This window comes from Phalaenopsis equestris, unplaced genomic scaffold (genome assembly GCF_001263595.1).
Source record: "Phalaenopsis equestris unplaced genomic scaffold, ASM126359v1 Scaffold000469, whole genome shotgun sequence".
NCBI lineage: Eukaryota > Viridiplantae > Streptophyta > Magnoliopsida > Asparagales > Orchidaceae > Phalaenopsis > Phalaenopsis equestris.
In genome coordinates this window covers 786,395-809,766 of record NW_018164910.1, presented here as the reverse complement: position 1 = coordinate 809,766, position 23,372 = coordinate 786,395, and the positions used below count along the sequence as shown (strand labels likewise).

Genomic DNA, 23,372 nt, shown 5'->3' with positions numbered 1-23,372 from the left:
TCGGGCAGGCCCCGCCTATGAGGGCACGGGAGAGCTGTTCTGCCTGGGAGCGCTGCACCGTATGAGCGCGGTTGAGCCTATAGCAGCGCGGGCTCACCCATACTGGTGCGAGCGTTCCACATCCAAAAGCATGATGCAGGCCGAACGTGCGAATCAAATGATGCAGTATAAGATGCAGTTTGAAAATTCAGCCGAAAGAGAGCCGAAATGAATGCCACCTTAATCTTATTGTATTCAATCCTCCTCTTCTTACACCTGAAGTAAAACCCAATAAGAAAAATAATAGAGATTATATTATTTGAACTTCACCCAACAAAAAGAAAGATTTACATGTATTTTACTTAAAAAAAGCTAAAATGATGTGAAAAGGAGCGAAGTTTGTGTGAGAGATGTAAATACATAAGAATTGGGAGGTATGGATGTAAATTCCCCCCAAAAGGATGAGTAAGGTTTATGTGAAATATGAAAAGGGCATGCAAATCTATCATGCGACAACTCTGAAGAAGATAACGTGGAGTTGAATCTCTGTTTGATTGGACTGTGCAAGTGGCAGCCATGGACCTTTGCTGTCTATAGATTTTATTTCACAATATTGATGATAATTTTCAATATTTTAATTCATTGGAGGAAGCCCACACCAAACACACTCTGGAACGCAAGGACAAAATTAAAAGAAAAAAAAAATGATGCAATTAATCATGGAACAGCTCACCTGATCTGGAACAGCGACTGGTTAAATTTAAAAATGCCAGCTTGATTGCAGACAAATGGGAGGAGAAAGAAAGGAGGGAGTAATACAAGGAGAGGTGTTTCAGGTGAAGAAGATGAAGACAGCAGAGCACGGAGCAGTGCTGAAAGATAGAGGCATGGAAAATATGCAGAGAAGCTTCCTGACATGGACCAGAAACTTACATGAATGTAGGTGTTGAATGCTGGCTTGTCCGTGAATCAAACCTAAAGGAATAGAGTGGGGAGAGAGAGGGAGAGAGAGAGAGAGAGATCAGTAATGAGCAGCCTGTAATACCTGTCAATGGTGTTGTTGTTTCCCATCTTTTATTTGGCTGATTTGACTATCTCTTGTTCATTAAATGATTTCTCTTTTTACAGAGAACAAAGTAAAATATGCGTTGTTATATTTTTTTTCTTTGCTTTAATAAATGCTGTATATGATATTCTTGGTATTTTACAGAAATGAGCATATTGCTCGGTCGGTCTCTGGCTCAATCGGCTGAGCTTCTTTGGCTTTGGCTTGATAGAACCGGTAAGGTCGGCTAGATGTAGTATGCTGAACTTAATTGACTTTGAGTCGATATGCCCGATTCGATTGGCTGAATTTTTCTAGACATTGACTCTTGATAAGAAATGAGAGAGTTTCTGGACATCCTGATTAGGATTGGAGATGCTGAGGAGTTAGGTCTTCCTATAGGTCGACTTTTTCATGCCGGTTGGCTTGGAAGTCTGTTTGTCTCGCTTTTGATCGAATGATTTGGAATGACTTGGATTTGAACCATTCGGTCATCATTCATGACTAGATCGGCTTTGGCCTTATTGGTTTTTGGGTTGGAAGTCTGCACTTTGTCGGATAAGTGAGCCTAATGATCTTCTATCAATGGTGTCTCCTTCGTCGTACCCTTCTCCTCTGTACCGTCAGAACTCCTCAGTATCAACACTGACATATTTTAGATGTACGATAAGATTACAAGCCAACAAATGCAGGGGACTTAACAATGTGTCATTTTCGGATAATGATAAGATAATCTTTTAATGGTGATCTTCTTGGAGGCTTTAGCTCTCTTCTGAAATGCGCTTTTGAGCAAAGATGCAATTGCTTGTATTTTGGTGTTCACTTCTAAGTCACTATTGATAGGAGCACCTCTGATTACTTAAATGGAAGATTTACACACATACCACTCAATTCCTACTTATTTACATATATGTCACCAAAACTTTAAATTTTAAAAATATGCATGAAAAGAAGTTAAAATAATGATTTTTTTTTTAATGTGATATTAAGGTTTTGGGGGGTATAAATGTAAAAAATAAAAGTTTACACTTGATATTTATACATATTGATGACATGCTTGCATTTGCAAACATTATTTCTATGCTTGCATTTGCAAACAAATATATAAAAGGTATGTTAATTACAGTATAAATGAAGCTTGATTAACAAAATATGTTTCTACTGTTGCTTCCTTGTTGCCATCCTTAATTGCAAGTTAATAAACACACCCCTCAAATATTTGGGCCTTCCTGTCTCCCCCAACAAAACTCTTTTCCTGGAAAAATTACATAAGCTTTTATCTCTAATTAGTTGATTTGGACTGATCAAGATCACAATCTGGACCCATATTACCTATTGATAAAAGTGTTAAAATGATCCATAACTTTCTCGAAACTATTTCAGGACATCTCTTGGGCTCATCTGCAATTGCCAACATTAAAATGTGGGTTGAGATTTCAACTGTATTTGTGCTTAATTCTGCAGGCAAAATGAATTACTTCATTGGGTCATGGATGAAAGCTTGCAATGGACCTATTCTGAATTATGTTGTTGGTAAAAATTGAATTTTTGGTGTTAGATATGTAAATACATGGAAGTAAGTGGTATGTATGTACATATTCCCCTCAAAAAGAGAAATCATGTGTTTAAAACTAATCAAAGTGAAGGAGAGTAAGGCTGAGGACCACCAGCATGGACTTCTAAAACAAAATTTTTAGAGAATGATAAGAATAGCTCAGGGAACCAGCAGCGAGAAAAAATCAAAGCAAAAACAATAAAATTCCAAAAATATTGAATAAACTTTTTCATTTTTTATAACAAACCAACGCAATAATAAAACATATAATTATAAATCACCTCCAACATTTACTTTCCTCTTTGGTTTTCACATAGCTTTTGAATGAACTTGAAGAAGCCAAAACATACATTTTGGATTTTCATGATTCAAGAGCTGGACACTTCTACTTTGTGTTGACTAAAATAAGAGCTGCATAAATTTTCTGTAGCCAAATAGATCTTCCTGAGCCAAATAGATCTTCCTGAGAAACATCAACCAACCTATTACAACCAAATAGATCTTCCTGAAGAAACATCAACCAACCTATTACAACCAAATAGATCTTCCTGAAGAAACATCAACCAACCTATTACAACATCAACCAAATAGATCTTCCTGAGCCAAATAGATCTCTTTGGTTTTCACTTCCAGTTCACTTCATGTTCACAACAATTTGGATATGTAGTATCTTCTGTTCTAAATTTTTTGTAGCCAAATAGATCTTCCTGAGAAACATCCTCTAGTTCACTTCATGTTGCAGGAGACAAATGAATCTTCTGTTCTAGCTGATAGAGTTCAAGCTCCAGGGTTGAATCTCAAACTTATAGTCTTACAGCACTCCATGAAGGACAATCATTAATTTTCTTCCAGAAGGAGCTGTAGTGATTCATCAACCAAACTATTACATGAGAAGTATAATTATAACTTTTACAAATAATTTTAATTATGACGTAGTATTCAAGTTGTATAAAAAGGGCAGACCTATTCCACCCACATGTCTAGGAATAGTAAATGCTGCTTTCCGGATGAACAATCATCAATTTAAGGCTCCAAAGTACTGCTGAATTCCAAAAAAATAATTTCATTTCAGCATATTTTTTTCATATCAGCTAAAATCCTAAGCACATATAAGATACTACATACTTATTAATATAAAATATTACATGTATGACCACTAAGGCATTGGTTTCTCATTAAGGGATTCCGTCATCATTGTGGTGTAGGATTCCCTGTTCCGTGGAGGAAATGAATTACAAGCGCGTTACAGGGGGTGGACAACAGAGATTACATCTGGATTACATGGAGGTTACAATAACGGTCGGGTCGACGGGTCACGCACAATAAAAGGTATATTTGTATTACGGTGGGGCCGATGAAGCTGATGAGTCTTCCTCTAATTGGCTATCGCACGCAGCGCTGCGTGCGTCATATGTACCCAAATTTTTTCCCTCCAGTAGGCCACAAGTCATGCCAATTGTTCCCAAAAGCAACCACACTCCATGTCGACGCCTCTCAGACAGTTGGCGGCATCCTCCAAAAACTTTCTGAGATAGTCCAACTCCTGCACTACCCGACAGACCATAGACCCCACTGGCTTCTCTCGACCACCGCCACGCACCCTTCAGACTACCTGCCACCCGGTCGACCATCTTCCTGCACCTTCCCCACCTACCGTCGACCACCCTTACATCCTCCAGTCGGGCACAAATCTCTCGGTATCCTCCTAACGGCCACCAAAATCCATTTCGGACAACTCCCAGAAAGTTATCTACCTTCCAGGCTTTATTCCAGTCGATCTGACCACCAACATTCCGCTAGAAAAGGTCGTTTTTGTCCTTGTCTTATTTACCTTTCTCATTTCTGCAGTCATTATTGTTATTATTTTTACATGTGTTCTGTTATTAAAGTAGGAATCGTCTTTATAATTGCTTGAATTCAACAATAAAATATGTGTAGTTCGAGTCGTGGTTTTGGGTTAACTCTGACATCCCTCTACATCTTGTCACTCGAATTTGCTCTCAATTCCTTCGTTCAATATCACAGCTCTTGATTCGTCTTAAGCAGCGACGCTGCCCTGATATCACATGAATCCTTCTAGTTATTAATGCTTGTGTATGTTCCCAACACCGTCCCTCGATCACGTGACAGACGGAGGTAGTTTTTTTAAACTCTATAATCTTCTTCATCATTTCCTCCATGGTCGTGAATCTACTTTCGAATCGGTTTTCAATAGAGGAAAACATTTCAGTTATCCCGAATTTAATTTGGCTCACATTTTCCTCCAGTTCCTTCTCCAAATTATTTATTTTCTTGGTTGTTATTATTTCTCAGACATATTTTGATCAAGAACTGTATGTCGCAATCCAGTCGGCTTCAAAGTTAGAATCATGATAGTTTCGCGAGCTCACAAAGGCGATGTTGTAGGGCCTCAACCTAGTCTTCTCAGCTAGCTCTAATGAAGCCAAATCATGATTGTTACAAGATATTCTCGTCATTGTACGAAGTGATCCTAAATTTTGCTTTCCAAGTATGTCGGAGTAGCGTGGTTTGGTGCCCGCACCCATCATCTTCTCACAGGGTCACAAGAATCGCAACTGTTTCACACAGTCGGTGGTCACAACAGGAAATTATTGCAACCGTACAACAATCAACTTCCCGATTCTGCCGCTCTAATGAAGCCAAATCAACTGTTGTAGGGCCTCAACCTGGTTCCGAAAGTGTTGATGACTTCCTTCCCGTCAGCGATCAGCTGGAGCCGAAGCTTGGGATGGAGTTTGAATCTTCGGATGACGCTCGGGTTTTCTATTCGGCTTACGCAGAACGTGTGGGCTTCCGGGTTCGCAACAGCAAGTCCTTCACCTCCAGGGTGGATGACACGGTGATCATGCGCCGGTTTGTGTGCTCGAAGCAAGGGCGGCCGTCCAAGAAGGATCCTTTCGACCTCACCAAGAAGCGCCGCAATCGAATATCCTCTCGTGAGGGTTGTAAGGCCATGCTTCAGGTTAATCGCCGAGAAAATGGTCAGTGGGCGGTATCCCGGTGTGTGCTTGAGCATTGCCATTCCCTTGGGATTGTTTCAAAGCAATTTCCTTCCCTCCAGAAGAAGCTGGCTAAGAAGCCTTGGGAGCTCATTCCAAGCACTGTTTCGGAGGCGCAGCAGAACGGGCTTGGAGTTGGCGGTGGAGTGGCTCAGAGTTTGTTGGAGTATTTCAAAAGGATGCAGACGGATAATCCAGCATTCTTCTACGCAATCCAGGTAGATCAAAATAATTGCTTGGCAAATGTATTTTGGGCCGATGCTAGGGCTAGAATGGCTTATGGCTACTTTGGTGATGCTATTGTATTTGATATGACCTGCAAGAAGAATAAGCGAATGGTGCCTTTTGCTGCTTTCTCAGGAATTAATCGAGGATAAACAAAGAAGACCAGTCTGTCAGAAGGAGAAGGCCAGCGGTGTTCGCCATTAATGGGCCCCACCGTGCTGAATTTTCTAAAATTAATATTCGAATAATATTCATTATTACGGCGTGTTATTAAAAAATAAATAAATAAAATAGTCACTATTAGTTTTTTTTTTTTAAATGACATTTAATAATTTTTCATAAAAACTATTTCCATTTAAATTTAAAAAGATTGGAAATTATTTTATTATTTTTATAAATTTTAATATTGAAAAAAAAACTTTTTAATATTTATTACAGATAATTATAATTATTTGAAGAAGCTTTTGCGTTTTGAAAATGCACCTGAACTATTTGGGTAAACTGCGTTTTGGCAGCTTATATATTTTTAAAAAGTTAAAAACAGTGTTTTCACCCGCACCTATATAGGTGCGATGACAGTTTTCTGGCAGCGGTATGACTTTTTCAAAAAAAAAAATACAAATTTGTAATAGCCGCCGCACCTAGCTTATCAACAGATTATTTTTAATCAGTTTATCAGTAGATTATTCAATAAGCAACAGCTGCCCCAAAGAGACCCTCAGGCATTTGAGGAGGCCGTAAAGCTCCGTTCGGTCCGATAAAACACCATCTACTGTAAAAAATTTCATTCGGTGAAACAAAAACTCGTGAAATTCTTTCGCAAAAACAATAAATTTTCGTCTTTTCAGATGCAGCTCGTGTCAACCAGAACACCTGGCGCAGGCATTTGGCAAATATCAACCCCCCTTTTTTTTAATTTATTTTTTAATTGAATAAATAATATTTAAATAGCCGAAGCTGAATTAATTAAATGATCAAAGTACAGCATTGATTAGCAGATAAGGTTTTAATAACTAATATCATTAAGAAATAATTAACGAGTCAAAATAAATAATTAATTAAAAATGTATTTTTAAGCTTATCACCTATCTTGAATCGACCATTTCAATACATATGTGGGTACATGGAGGATAAATCCAAGGAGAATAATAAAGGTATTTGTTTTAAATGCCAATTCTAGTTTATGAATTAATTGCTAATTATTATGGTTAAATTTGCTCTAATCTCAGTGTTTTAGGGTTAAGTAGATGTGATGGATTGATTAATGGGGTTGTTAATTTGAGTGAATCAAAACTAATTGTGGATGGAAAGGGAAACCAAATTGAGATATATTTTTTAATGAAATTTGGGATTTGCATTGAATGACTTTAAATGAATTGGTTGGTAGATTTGTTAAAACAATTCAAATGATTGAATATACATATAGCAAAGATTTAGAATAGTAGTATTATTTAATTAAAATTTCAAGACATTACCAATAATCTGAATTTATCCCCCTCCTATTTATAGAGGGGGTAAAATATGTGAAATTATATGCTTGCCCTTCTTTTAAATGGGGGTATTGCGTGATATTTTATGTACTTTATATGTATGAGCCTACGGCTCGACTATCCTATGACTCGGTCGACTGAAATCAGTGGGTCTTGATTAGGCAATACCTGCTCGTCTGGCTATGTTGAATCGAGGTTACTAGTTGACCTTTGATGGTTTATGGGTCGGCATGACTCGGCTCGATTGGCTTGGCGCGGCTATTTTAGTCTGACTATCTTCTATTGGTACTTAGACGAGGAGCTCATGTCAGCAAAATGAGACTAGACTATCGAGTAGATGGTGAATTACTGTAATCCGATAGATAACGCATTCCTTGACGAGAGGTTCCTTCGAGTTGTTTGTGAATGATGTTATTTCCAATTATTGACCCCTAATCTTAGGGGCGTTCAAGAGACTTCAGGCAATGTTGAATTCTTCAGTTGAGGCGGGTTGTGGCGATAGGCAGATCGATGCCCCAGCTTGACTCGGCCAACTCTGATCATTGCCACTTCTGACAGTTGCCACCATCTCCTCTGACCAGCTTCGGTCACCATCTCCAACTGACTCTGACCGTCGACCGCTGTACATCATCAACCACCATCGATCACTACTTCCTCCTTGCAGTGAAATCCTTCGTGGAGTCATAACATGCATTGTGAAATCACGACGTATGTTATGGTACAGTGAATCACCCAATAGAGTAATATGTCGTCCAGTACACCATGTAGCAAAGCACCTTACTTATGGTGCAACAACACACCACGATGATGATGTAATAATGCACCCCACATATGGTGCAACAACACACCTCAATGACGATCTAATAGTGCGCCAACATACAGTGCAACATCATATCCTGATGACGATGTAACGACACACCTCAAATGTGGTGCAATGACACGCTCCGATGTTGATGTTACAATACAACTCATATGGCCTAATGGAGTCACACAAGATGCAGGGTGTCAGACTTTTTGTTCTCAAATTCCCCTTCACTCGTGATATGTGCTTTGCCTCACTTGTAACGTTTTCGCTGTTATTGTTACAGTGCCAGACTTTCCGTTCTCAAAGTCCCCTTCACTCGTAATATGTGATTTGCCTCACTTGTAACGTTTTCACTGTTATTGTTATAGTGTTGGGCGAGCAGAAGAGTCGAGCGGCCTAACAAGTGTCGCTGGCGAGGTTTTTGAGTTCTGGGACAAAATCGGTGAATATAAAACATTATTTCACACTATTCGAGACATTCAATTCCTTTCTTTTATTTCTATTTTGAGATTTGCCTCATTTTTTCATTTATTATTTGTTTCTGATAGCCATTGAAGGCTTCGAATTTTTGTTGGAAGTACTGAAAGTGGATTGCAAGCTTACGTAAGTGCTTTAACACAAAATCAACAAAGGAGAAGGAAGACTTGATGTGTTAGGAAAAAAAGGGGAAGATGTTTGATTGCCTCAGAAGCACAATTTTGTGTTGAAAACTCTATATGAGGAAAAAATGTTACTTTTTTTGGTAGTCTCGTAAGTGTTTTAAGTTATTGTGGTTCAGGTTATATACCTGAGGCGGCGAGCTCAAGGTGGGCGTGTGGAATACTCATCGTAGGGTGTGCTTTCTCAGTTGTTTTTTAAGACAAAAATCGTCAGCGTGTCTATTCATATATCTTCATATAATTCTCTTATTCGAATAAATCTTTATCCCAAATCATATCAATTATTCGAAGATGAGAGGATAAAAAAGAATAATAAATAAAAACAAACAGGCAAATGAATAAAAAAACAAAAGGAAGGCTTATATATGGATAATTCTCATATGATGAGTCAAGAATATACCACTGAATAGGTTCATATTAAAGTACCTCAAAACACAATATCCATGAAGAGAATCTCTGCATAATTCACACGTAATTAGAGAATAAAAAAAGACAATTTTGTTCTAGAGTCAAGAGTTTTCTAGAGGAATGTATCCCTCTGCTTAATTACATCTTACGGAATACCCAATAATAGTTTAGATAAAATGAGTTTTGCTTATATTATCATAAAATTGGAGTATATCATCAAAGGATGATTATTTCATATGGGAATGCCCCGATGCTTTCGAAGCTCTCGCTTAGTCATAAGGTAGAGAGTGACTCCCTCACATCCAAAATGGGTAGTGCTTCATTGATATACATAATCTATGAAATAACCAAAATCATCTTGACGGGAATATCTCTATACTTCAACACTCACCGGACCATCATGGCATAAGATGAGCCACCGTATCCCAAACAGGTTGCGGCTCATCGGTAATCATGATGTCAATATAATATCAACGGAGTCAAAGGAGCAATAGGGCTCAAAAGAGCTCTGCAAAAGGAAGGGTAGAGTAATTCTTGAAGGTAGAGGTTGTCGGGTCGGGGTATCACGGACCCTTCATCCGAAGCCACTAGAATCCTAAGTCTACCTGGTCATAAAGGTAATCAACCCAACACGACTAGAGATCCCCGGTTAACAATCAGTGAATTTCATAATCCACAGGGATCTCGGTAGCCCTAAGGTCAAATGAAGGATCTCTATCATATAAGTATAAGGTGAAGCTCAAGAGGTGGGACTAACGGAGATGATTGTGATTATACACTTATTTTGACAAAAGATATGGCAAAAATAAAAGAAAAACAAAAACTTTGGAATTGCAAAAATCTAAAGACAATCATTTTACATTCCAAACAATGATGAAAGGTAGGGGTGTGTGTGTGTGTCTATATATATATACTAAAAAATCAACATCATTAGGTAAAAAAAATAACTATTAATTTTTTGAGAAATTCTAAATATTTCTACTAGAAATTGAAACGCTAAGTACAAATTGATCAACCTTAATTATTTAATGTTCCTTAAACATCTTATGCATTTCATAATATCAAAATCTTTAATTGGCTTATTTTGAACTCATCAAATTACTATGATAACATTTTCATTTATAACCATCATAAACCTCCAAAAAGGCATTTTATTTAAGCCCATTAAAAATTGAATTTAGTGGTCCTTAGTATTAAAACCATACATATATATGATACTAAAATATTATGAAATTAGAATTTTATCAACATTTGATACTTGATAACATAATCTCTTTTTTTTTTTTTTATTACCTATTTTGAAGCCCCATTTCCCAAAACAAATTCAAGAGGTGCATAACAAATGCATTTTAGACAACTGGTCATTGTAATGAATTGCACGTTAGAGATAACTAAGATGAACTCATAGCCCTTCATCATGATAGTGATTTTGTTAAGCTCTAACCTTATGCGCATGACATTTGTGATTTTGAAGGGCATACTATAAAGCTTCTTTGTACAATCACTCTTCCAATCACTATGGAAGAAAAACTTTTATAATTATCTCTTCTAATCCAACTTATTCTAATATATATTGACTTAATTTATATTGTAATGTTGAATTAATTGCCATCATATATATTTATAAACATCACATCCATCTCTCACTTAAAAAAGTCAAGTTTCACATATAATAGGGTATTATATAAATAAGAGGAGATTAATTATTAACTCGTTTATTCCACCTCTAATAAATCTAGCAAATCTTTGATGCAGGCCAAGGACATTAACTTCTTCATCTAACTTCTACCAAATCAAGATATAGTCTCTCTTCGAGGAAAAATTATTGCATACGGACACCGCATGCAGAGATGCAAGCAGTCTCTGATCCTGACCCGGTCAGGTTGTATTTTGGTGGGCCCCACTTCAAAAAAAAATTAAAAAAAAAACTGAAATACATACTCACCGTAGATTACCGTGATTTACGGTCAGGATCGCATGCGGTGTCCGTATGCAATAATTTTTCCTCTTCGAGAGATGATTAAGGATTTAACTTTTTAATTTCATTTTTATTTATATATCTCGTATTAAATATTACCATCACACTTCTTTTATAAATAATATTGCATCATAGCTTTTCAACTTAACCATTTCTTGAAAGTAAGTGGTAGATAAAATATGTTTATTTTAAATCTTAGAATGCATGATTATGAGAAAAAGTTGAAAGAAAATTAATATTGGAAAATATTTTCACTAAGAGACTATATGTGAGTAGATGGTTGAAAAAGTTTTTAGTCATTTAAAAATCTTTTAAGATAAAAACCTCAAGAGATGTAGGTTATCTAAAACATTTAGAGGAGAATAGTTTTAGAAAGTACGAGTAATCTAAACTTTTTTAAGAAAAAAAAATCTTGTATAAATTATCTAAAAATCTTAGAGGGCAAAATTTTTAAAAGAAATAAATGTTCAAATTTCTCAAACTGTACATGATCTAACGTTACGAAAAAGATGAAAAATATATATGTATATATATATATGTAATTAAAATTCCAACTGTGGCATTCTAAAAAGTTACTTTTTAAAACATAGAATATAAGAAATAAGCTACAGAAAATCTCCTAATTCTTGTATTTATATATCTAACATCTAAAATTTAGGGTTTGTTTATGTTCAATCTTATTTTTTATTTATTTCTTTTTTATTATTGATACGCCGTAAACAAATTTTAATCACATGACATGAATCTCGAGGCATGACACGGATTTCAAGATGATATTTTGAACAAGAAATATTTAAGTTTTGATAAAAAGTAATACAAAACTTTGATTTTAACAAATTTATAGTCAAACTAATCGACTCGATGAGACGAACCTAATGATATCAAAGTTAGTCAAATCTGTGTCAAATCAAGCCCAAATCAAGTGATTAAATCATTTTTGGAAGATTTTTGGATGCATTTAAAAGGTCTAACGAATGTCAAATCTGACGAGTTCATAGTCGAATCGAGCGTCTCGACAAGACGAATCCAACAAGCCCAAAACCCAATGAGCGTAAGATTGAATGAGCGTAAGATTGTTCAATTCTGACATCGTTAAGACACTCCCATCTGATCGAGGGAAACTCTCCGGACCATCCGATCAAAATGGTTTATATTCTTGCATTAATTGCACTCATAACACTATAAATAGAGTTCCACGCCCCACGTCTCATATGAAAGGTAACTCAAGCCTTGGAAGAAAACTTGAAGCTTTGAGAAGAAGCTAATGTCTAGCACCACCACTGACCGTCGTTGACCACTATCTATCCGATGACTACCGCCAACCGTCATTGAGCACCGCCGGCCGTCATGGACAGTCGTCAACCACCATCAATCGTCGTCGACAACCGCCAATTGTCGTTGACCACCGCTAACCTCCTTCAACCACCGTCTACCGTTGTTGATCGCCGTCGACCACCGTCAACCTCCACCGACCTATGCCAAGCTCCGTCAACCATCACCTACCTCCACCAACCTCCGTCAGCCACCGCCTACCGTCGCCAACCACAACCGTCGTCCACCACCGTCGACCACCTACGACAATCGCCAACCGTCAACTACTGTCGCCGACCTCCGTTGGCCTTCGCCAACTGTCGTCAATCACCACCAACCAGACGCCGACAATTGACGCTATAATCTAAAAAATATAATTACTCTTTCCAGTTTGTAAGATAAACCGACAATTGACGCTGTAATCTAAAAAAATATAATTACTCTTTCCAGTTTGTAAGATACAAGATTTCTGTAAAAAGATTTCTGTAATCATCAATCAATAATAGATTTTCACAACTGGGCTAAACCCCGTAATTTTTTCTCTATTTGGGTTTTTTATATAAAAACTTCTGAAAGCTTCACAGTTTATTTCTTTTTCATTTATGTGTGTGCTAAATTCTCGTACAACGCTAAGATGATAATCTGTTACTTTATCGCCATAAATTTTCTAACACGCATCAAATATTATTAAAAAACACATTTGCTTGTAATTTTTATATATTTTTACTTTCTATTTTCAAAAACAAATTAATGGCAATATTCAAAATAATAATGTGTGTAAGGCGTCCTTTAAACAATCATTACCTTAATATCAAAAACATGGTTTTGCTTCAAATAAGAATATAAACAAAATAAAATATAAATACCAGAAAATTCATCAAAAAAAATGAAATGAATGAGGGAAATTTTACCACTTTATCCCAAACTTAACATCATGATAATTCAAGGGATATTGAATCCCTCCATACGCAATTAAGGTTGTGAATTTAGCCCGAAGATACTTGATCAAAAATTACTTTGAATTTTGGTTCATATCAAGATCGAATCGAAATAAACAAGTCAAGCTATTAGCCAAAACTTTGCATTTATTTTTTTCTAATCAAATTTCAAGCCACACATGAATCAACTCAAATTGGCAAGATCAACTCTTCTTATATATATATATATATATATATATATATATAATGCTATAAAAAAGTGAAAATATAATGAATCACATGTCAATTTCGAGCTGATTTTGAGGTGGAACAAATCCAAATAACTCAATTAGAGACAATTTGTTTCAATTTGAGCCGGATCAAGCCCAAATAATTCAATTTGAGCCAACTCGTTCTGTTTCGAGCTTGATTGAGTTCGATTTAATTTTGAGCCGACTCAGCTTAAAATCAAATTGTTAACAACCCTATAAGCAAGGAGAAGTAGATAAGAACTACTTAAAATTAAAATGCACTTCAAATTTATACTCTTTAAATAAAATATAGCATAATTTCAAGCGTTTGTGACAGAATTAAGGAAAAAAAAAATACAACCACAAGGACTCATAAGCTTATATATACAGCACATGGACTTTAAAAACAATGAAGCCTTTGTTAACACACAAACTCCAGCAGGAAATTAACTGAAAGAAGAACCTGAAATGAGACCCAGAAGAGTCCCCTTTTTCAACTCCCACAAGCCACGCATGCTTCCTTGTTTTCAAATGAGCAAGCCACCTGGGCAAGACTGGCTTCTACATCTCGGTTTTCGGCTGCATTTTTATCCTGCTTTGTCTCAAAATGCAGGAATTTAGAAAGAGAAATTTGCATATATACCACATAATGTTTGATATTTGCATTAATAAAGCTTTGGTGTCATGAATGGTGGAGATATAATACCTCTAGGGTTGAGGTATCAACGGTGAACTTTATTGCATCGGCAGCAGCACGTGAGCGCAAATAATACATTCCAGTTTTAAGGCCCTTGAAGATTGATATTATTACAAAAAAAAAGTAAAATTTAGGGTTCCAAATGTAAACAGGTGGGGAATTTGTTAATAAAAACTATACCTTGGACCAAGCATGGAAGTGCAGAGATGTTAATTTCCCAAAATTAGGTTGCTCTATATGAATGTTCAAACTTTGGCTTTGATCTATGTAACATCCTCGATCAACAGCCATGTCCACTATAGTTCTTTGCTTAATCTCCCATACAGTTCTAATATGGAAAATGTGGCAAGAATAAGGGTTATATGTAAAAAAAATAAAAAGGAAATCTTATATTCATGCCACACAATTGTTATGCGTTTACATATCTAACACCTAAAGTTTAACATTTGCACTTATATCACCTTGGTGTTAGAAACCTATGCACTAAAAGATGTGTTTCACTTTTAAAAAGGTAATGATGATATTTTTTATGTGAATATGCATGTAAATATATACAATTTGTGTGGTATGTATGTAAATGCATGGTTGCATACATCCTTACTTATAAATTGCTTTAAGATGATCCGAAATTTCCGAAATCTTGAGAATGGAACCGTTCTCATATAGTATTTTGTTTTTGAGAGTTGCGGACCAAAGATTCATCTCCGTCAGATCATGCAAGAGATGTTTGTTCACCACAACGAATTCGCCGCTGCAAAGCAAGTAATGATTCATATTTTTGCTTAAAAAAATGTTTTTGAAGCTTCAATGAAAGAAACAAGCTGAACAACAGACCTCAAAACTCTGCGACTGTAGATGTTTGATGTGTATGGCTCAAAACACTCATTATTTCCTAGAATTTGGCTTGTTGAAGCAGTGGGCATGGGTGCAACAAGTAGAGAATTTCTTACTCCATTTTTGGATATCAATTGCCTCAAAGCAGGCCAATCCCATCGGTCGGATGGGGTCACGTTCCACATGTCGGGTTGTAGAATTCCCTGCACAAACATTGTAATAAGAGAAATATGAAAATACTCCCCTAACTATTGGCAGGAGGATCATTTTAGTCTCAAAGTCTATGAAAATACCAATTTAATTTCCAGAGTCTTCTAATATAATCTAAATAGCCCCACTGAGGATTATTTCAGCCCCAAATCAAAAATTTTGACAACAAATTTGATGTTTTTTTTATAAACTCTGGGACTAAAAGAACCCTAGAATAGTCATGGGACTATTTTGGCATGTTTCTCGGTGCAATAGTGAGCCAAAAAGTAAATAAGAAATAATCATGTAACAGGATCATATAATTCTAGCAATAACGGACATTTGAATGCTTGTATGATGGTATAGGATCCAAACCAGAAAAAATTCAATTATATGGCAGCAAGTTTGGCATTAAGGTATATTTCTAAAGTGAGGATAATGCAATTTCAAAGGGAACTAAGCCTACTATCTCTTCTTACATCTAGAAAGGACAATGTTTATTAAAAATTTATTCAATCCAAATCCTAATTTTAATCTCAATGGGCTGCTTATTTAGTTAACCTTGCGGTTCATTAATAGGCAGAGCTTAAACCATCCTCAAACAACCATAATTTTAAACGAACTAAGTTTGAACACTGCATCTTGAGTAAACAGGATGGAATTTTACAATTATGAATATTGTTTAGAATGCAATTGCATAAACTGAAATTTAAAAATGTGAACATTTACTACAAATGAAGAAATAAGAAAACTGAACCACATATAGATAAAAATTTCTTTATGATTAGACTTTTGCAGCACATCACGAACCTTGCTTATGGGACTTCCTTCGTATGTTTCATATGGACCTTCCTTTGCAGCTAGCTCTGCGGAAGCTTTTAGAGCATGGTAATATATAGTCTCAAACATATCCTTGTTCAGCTGTTGAGCCTGCAGGCAAAGTAAGCATTTTATTAATTATTAATAGGAAGCATACCAGAAAAACAAGCGTGATAAATCTTTTTAAAGAAATTTACATACAGACCACAAAATGTGTATGTATTTATATATATATAACACCCAAAGTCTTATTTTTTACACATCTTGGTGCCAAAAACCTTATGCAGATTTCACTTTCAAAAAGATAGTGAAATCATCGTATGAGTGTAAGTTTGAATGTTTAGGCGTTAGATATGTAAATATGTAACAATTGTTTCGTATGAATGTAAATGCCCAATGTTTTTAATATTATCAATGACCTCTGGTGAATCAAAAGGCATGCCAAGCAGTATGAACGTATCAGCTAAACCCTGAACCCCAATTCCAATAGGCCTGTGCCTAAGATTTGAATTCCTTGCTGTCTCAACTGGATAATAATTCACATCTATAATCTTGTTGAGGTTTGTTGTAACTATAGCAGAAACCTGAACAGAAATATTTAGCATGTTCACAGCATCATCAACATCAAAAAATGTAAAACATCAAAATAGTCCTCTAACAATTTAAATGGAATTATTTTAACCGCAGAGTTTATAAAAATGCTCAATTAGTCTCCAAACTCTTTTAATAGAGGCTTCGGAGCCTAAATTGGCATTTTTATAAACTCTGGGACTAAGATGACTGCCTACAAAAAGTTAGGAGACCATTTTGACACTTTTCTCTCAACATAAATACATGTGAAGTTGGTAATTCTCACTTCAGCCAACTTGTTAAAATCAAAATATCTGTTTTTTGAACCAATGCTCCCTACAAGCTTCGATGGATGGGACTCCAATGAAACACCCTGCAATTAATATTGAAAAAAATTCTTAAAAAATTTCTGAGAGTTCAAATTATGGAAGATTATGAAAAATTTCTCACAACCATACCATCTCTCTAACGAAACGAGGTAAAGCTATGGATGCGAGGTTACACACAGCAGTTTCTGTTGGACTGCTAAACTCAATAATCTCAGTACATAGGTTTGATGATTTGATGGTCCCTAAATTCTGTTGATTGCTCTTTCTATTACAGGTATCCTGAATATGTAAAACGGTTAGATGCATTGCATAAAAATTTGAGAGCCATTTGAGAACACTTTTTTTATTTTTTTTATTTTTCATTTTTATTTTTTTTATGAGTTGATTTGAATTTAAAACAGTCAAAACACACATAAGTTATCTTGGGTATTTTTAAAAATAAATTGATTTATTTTTAAAAAATAGAAAATAAAAACATATAAAAACAACACTAAAAAAATTATTTTTAAAAACAACAGAAAAAAAAAAGAAACAAAAACAAAAAAGAAAATTGATGCCAAACAGGGTCATAAACATAAAAGAGCATCTATTTTAATTCTTACCTTAAAGAGCATAAATGGTGTTCCAGTTTCTATCTGTGACTTTAGAATCTCAAACCACAGGTTCTGGGCAGGAACAACCTTCTTAGCTTTTCCCTGGTATTCATAAGAAGTAATGGATAAATTATCAGCATTAATCAAATGACAATTATTTTGTGCCCACAAAAAATTAATGGATAATTGTTGATTTAAAACTTGGGAATATTAACGTCCATAACACTCAAATCTTATGTATTTACATATCTAACACCTATACTTCAATTTTTACATCAATGTCACATTACCTATGCATGAAAATATGTATTTCACTTTTTAAAAGTTAATATAGTGGTATTTTTTATGTGGTATGAAACATTTAGTTGGTTTAAATGTAAAAAATCAAAGTTTCAACCAAAACTAAGCAATAATTACCTCTTTCTCATATTTTAGATACAGTCTCACAAAGTCATCTCCCCAACAATCAGCCAAACCAGGAGCCTCGTTTGGGCAGAATAATGACCATTCCTCATTACTTTGGACTCTTTCCATGAAAAGATCGGGAATCCATAGGGCATAAAAAAGATCTCTGGCTCTATGTTCCTCCTACAGTAGCATTTTAATATTTCAGATCACTATAATAAGAAAATACTGTCAAAAATGGATTTAAAAAAATTCCAGTTTTAAAATTATTAACCGACAGAAGGATCATGGTTAGAAAAAGTGCTTACAGGATTCACATATTCTATAAATTAATACGTTAATTAAAGGGCAAAATTTTCAAATCCCAACCATCCAATTCACTTTCGATGGCTTGGATAATGTTTTTAAAAAATAATGACATAAAAAAAAGGAAAGAACTGTCAAAAAAAACTTGACTCTTCGTCGTGATTATTTGAGTCCCAAAATATATAGAAATGTTAAATTAATCACAAACTTCTTCAATGTGATGAAATAATCCTAAAAGACAACTATTTTAGCCTTTATTAAAAGTAGTACTGGACAAAATTGATATTTTTACAAAAAGACTGGAGATTATTTTGACACTTTTCTCAAAAAATAAGTAAATAAAATCAATCCCGACCATCCAAAGCGCATTAATTGTTTGGAATTATAGAAACCAAATCCATGATTAGCATATATATGCTTAATAAACCTATAGACAAAGTGTTAAACCCATACCATGATCACCATTAACCTATCTAAATCCCAAAACAAGCACTGAACATCATTTTCTTTTAAAACATACTTTGTCAAAATGTACTCAAAATAGATGGGGATTTGAGAAGTCATATATTGACAAATACAAAATGAAATAAAAAAAATTAAAGACTAACTGTAAACTAAAACAGGTTAATAATATCTTTTAGAAGTATAATCTAGAAATCGTACTGATTTCCCTCATATTAAAAAATGCAAAAAATCTTTGATTTATTAGACATTTTTGTGAACACCTAAGAATGAGGGAACTAAAACCTACCTTCCCATGGTTTTTTCTGAGATCAAGAAACTCAAAAACATCAGCATGCCAAGGCTCCAAATAGACAGCAAAGGCACCTAAAGATACAAAAAATATCGGTCACTGCTGATACCAAGCAAAATTTAACTAGATGAAAGTTTAGCAAAACAATAAAGGCGCATTTGCATACATACCACCCAATTTCTATGCATTTACGTATTAAAAGCCTAAGCTTTGCTTATTACATTTATAACGCCCAAAATTTTCAGATCATAACAAAAATACAATTATTGAAACTTCTAAAAAGTGAAATACAACTTTTCATGGATAGATAAGGCAGAATGAATGTAAAAAATTGTAGTTGTTAGACATGTAAATACATAAGAATTGAGTGGTATTTATGTAAATCTTCCAACAAAAAAAGAGGAATAGAGAAGTGGGCAAGGAGGGAGAGAGTGAGAGAGAGCACCTTTCCTCTTTCCACCCCCTTGATCAACATATCGAGCGGTGTCATTAAAAACACGCAACATGGGAACAATGCCATTCGATGTTCCATTCGTTCCACGAATATAACTTCCGGTGGCACGAATGTTATGAACAGAGACACCAATTCCTCCAGCAGACTTGCTTATAACTGCGCACTCCTTCAGTGTATCATATATCCCATCAATGCTATCATCTTTCATGCAAACCAAGAAGCAGCTGCTTAACTGTAAATATATGATTTAATAAAGTAAATACTCTAAATTTTGGATTAAACTAAATGGATAAAGTATTTAAGGTAGGAGTGTGACTGAGCCAAGCTGACTCGAGCTCAGCATGATAAGTTGCTCATGAGCTGAGTTTACTGAGCTAACAAGCCCAACTCAATTCAGCACAAACTCAACTCATTAGCTTGTGAGCCGGCTTATTTAAAAAATAATTAATAAAAAATATATTCAAAATATATTAAAATTCAAAATTTTAACTTTAAATTATTTAAAAAAATAATTTACATTTTACATCAAATAATTTCTTATTATTTATTTTTTATTAATTCATTTTATTTGTCATTTTAGCACACAATTCTTATTTATTAATTTATCTCACACCTCAACTTTCACATTTACACACATAACATTCAAATATTTAATATAACATAAAAAATAGCACTTTTACCGCTTTCTAAAAGTGAAATCAACATTTTCATGTGAAGTGTAAAGCACCAAAGAGTTATATTTGTAAATATAAAGGTTTAAGTGTGAGACATTTAAATACACAATAATTGCATGCTATGCATGTAAATTTTTCTTTAATATAACGCCAGCTTGAATTAATATTGTTCCCACTTTCATAGCAAAAAAGCTGGCTCGAACTCATAGAATTAAGCTTGAGCTCGAACTTGATTAATTAATCTAGCTAAAGTCCAAGATGAGTGTGGCTCGAGCAAGACTCGACTTGTTTACACTCCTAATTTATGGTACCTGAGGCTTGGGAGTGCCTGCATTGAACAGTGTAGGAGAAGCGTGAGTAAACCATCGCTGAGACATCAAATGGTATGTTCTGATTGCAGACACAATATCATCTTTGTGAATCCCAACAGCAACTCTCATCAACATGTGTTGAGGCCTTTCGATGACCTTCCCAGAAACTTTCAAGAGGTAGGATCGCTCGAGGGTTTTGAAACCAAAATAATCGTAGTCAAAATCCCTGTCATATATAATTTCACTGTCCAAACAAGCTGCATTCTGAAATTTTAAAAAAAAAAAATGCAAGTTATCAGTGAATGTTGGCATGCCATATACCACTTTATAATGAAAAAAAACCTCAGGAATCAACCAAAAATACAGCGTCCTACTAAAAATCAGATCTTGTATCACATTTGCATGACAACTAAAAAACTGATCAAACTTTGAACTATTTGGTTGCCAGCTTCAATATTCTTTAAAGAATTTGCAGATTCCATCTAAATAAATTTTGGTTTTAACGGGATTTAATAAGGGTTGGATTGGCTTCAGCCTTCAAGAAAATTAGGTAATTAGGATTTAGCAAATATTGTAAATTAAGATTTAGTAAATTCTGAAGACCTTCAGAAGTAAAAATTCAAGGAAAATATGCCTAAAAGAAAAAAAAAATAAAAAAATTAAATCCAAAATTTAAACCCTAATAAACCAAAATTTAAGAGATTTTTCTTCAAAAAGACTTTCTAAATCTCTTTAAATCTCCCATATCTTCTATCTTAAAACCAAACAATTCATGGTGATGGTGGGAGGTGATGTGATTAGAGTTAATTTGGTGTTGTGGTGTTTGAGTAGAAGTGGTTATCAAGGTAGCTAAGGATCTACATATAGGAAGAGCACAAGAGCGAAACTAGGGTTTAAATTTTCTTCAAAGAGTGGGGGTTGGCAAGAGTTTTATGGTGCAAATTATATGTGAAGCAAAATGAGGGTATGCCGGAGATTATTAGATGGGAATAATGAAAAAACCCAGAGATTTAGTTTAGGGTTTAGGGCTTTTTTGGTGGACAGATGCTAAGAGTTTTTGTTTGGTTTTCTTGGAGTTGGGATGCAGAGGACACATGAGAAGTTATGGGGTGTAGGAATTAGATTTAGTAAAGGAGAAAGTTATATATGATCCAGAAACTGCAAAAATTTAAATTTTGCAGTAAGAATCCATTATCAAAGGAATTTAACCAAAGTCAGCCACTAAGCCGTCCAAAAAAAGCGAGAAAATTATTATTATTATTATTTCAAACGCCATAATCAATGAAATATAATCAGTATATATAATGAAAAAAAGGAATTTAAATTCCATGTTCATAAAAATAGCAAATCATTCAAAATAAATATCAAATGCTCAACCAAGGCAAGCACGGATTGAAGCAACATGCATTGAATTGTAGAGAGGACAATTCATTTTTGTTTCCCTAGGAAAGAGGGGGGCAAACAAAACATGTATTCATCTAACTTGCATTTAAAAATCGTAACCAATTATTTAGACATCTTATGCAAAGTGATCGGATCTTATTGCTGATCTATAATAGGTCTATGCACAGATTCAAGAAAATTTAAGAATTGGTCAGCTATATAGTTCAGATATGATTTACAAAAAAGTTATTTGAACAGGGCTTTAACTTATATAAATTCACTAAATCTTTTTTTTTAGGATATATCTTCTAATAAAAATGAAGCAGATGAATAAATCATGAAGATGGAACAAAAAGAAAAAGAATAAATATTAATTCATATTCGCACGACAGATTTACTGCGAGGAAATACTGACATAAATCAATATAATAAATTCATATCAACGCAAATTTTACAGTGAGGTCAGTGCAAAAGAATCCCTACAATTATAGACTTTCATACTGATATCCAAATATAAATTCTAAAAGGAATTCCATCTGCTATATGAAACAGTAGAAATGTACGCAAAAAAAAAAGAAAAAATTCGATGTTTTTTTTTTGGGGTACCTTCATCACTATCTCATAAACATCATCGGAAATCAACGGTGCCTTCTGCCCTGTTTTCTCATTAATATGATTATACAATTCTTTGATGCTGCAATCATAAAACTCAAATGAATCAGAAGATAACAAAACATGTTACTGAAATAGGAAAACAAGGAACAGATTAAATGTGAAAAGTAAGATAAAAAAAAAAAAATCCATTACGTCTCTGAGAACAACTTCTTAGTATTCTTGTGCAGATTAGAAACAGCAATCCTTGCCGCCAGCTGATAGAAAAAGAAACAGAAAATTAGAATCCAAACACAGAACCCGTAGAAAAAAAATGGACCTCAACCATATCTTCGATCTCTTACCGACGCGTAATCCGGGTGATTGGCCGTCATAGCAGCAGCTGTCTCCGCGGCGAGCTCATCTAGTTGACTGGTAGTAACACCCTTGTAGACCCCAAGGCAAACCTTCTGCGCAACAAGCACGGGATCGCAGTGATCGGTGTTCAAACCATAGCTCAGCTTCTTCAAACGCGCCGTTATCTTGTCGAAGTGGACCGCCTCCCGTCTCCCGTCCCTCTTCACAACGTACATCTCGCTTTCCGATGAGGATTTCGGTGGGGCAATTCGTCGAATGGGTTGTTGGTTAGAAATTGGATTGAAGGGAAGGGGTAGCTTTAATGGCTACCGATCGCTTTCCTTCTCATGGAAGCCTCTGGGTTTCAAAAAAGTGGCGCGAAATCCGAGCCGCGGTCGCAGAGCCTTTAAACTTTCGAAGTTTGGCGCGCGCTCTCGTCCTATGACGCTTTCATTTTATATAT

General features: G+C 35.1%; 1 protein-coding gene across 1 annotated transcript; it reads right to left on the bottom strand.

Moving 5' to 3' along the window:
- Window positions 1-13,942: 13,942 nt before the first annotated feature.
- On the bottom strand, window positions 13,943-23,350 carry LOC110027962 (ribonucleoside-diphosphate reductase large subunit). Its single transcript, XM_020729630.1, has 17 exons — window positions 22,918-23,350; window positions 22,769-22,830; window positions 22,568-22,655; window positions 20,579-20,842; window positions 19,585-19,825; window positions 19,137-19,213; window positions 18,092-18,262; window positions 17,684-17,776; window positions 17,211-17,360; window positions 17,039-17,125; window positions 16,602-16,766; window positions 16,174-16,293; window positions 15,175-15,377; window positions 14,942-15,091; window positions 14,521-14,668; window positions 14,350-14,433; window positions 13,943-14,235 (listed from the first exon to the last, which is right to left on the bottom strand). Exons 1-17 carry the CDS (start codon window positions 23,143-23,145, stop codon window positions 14,137-14,139), a joined length of 2,430 nt encoding a protein of 809 aa, XP_020585289.1. The 5' UTR covers window positions 23,146-23,350; the 3' UTR covers window positions 13,943-14,136.
- Window positions 23,351-23,372: the final 22 nt, after the last annotated feature.

What these genes read in the sequence shown, in the direction of transcription:
- LOC110027962 (XM_020729630.1), bottom strand. Translation starts at nt 23,145, where the DNA reads ATGTACGTTGTGAAGAGGGACGGGAGACGGGAGGCGGTCCACTTCGAC. An exon ending in TCAGAAAAAACCATGGGAAG is followed by an intron (nt 18,263 to 19,136) that starts GTAGGTTTTAGT and finishes ATGCTACTGTAG; the next exon opens with GAGGAACATAGAGCCAGAGA. An exon ending in ATCTAAAATATGAGAAAGAG is followed by an intron (nt 17,777 to 18,091) that starts GTAATTATTGCT and finishes TATGAATACCAG; the next exon opens with GGAAAAGCTAAGAAGGTTGT.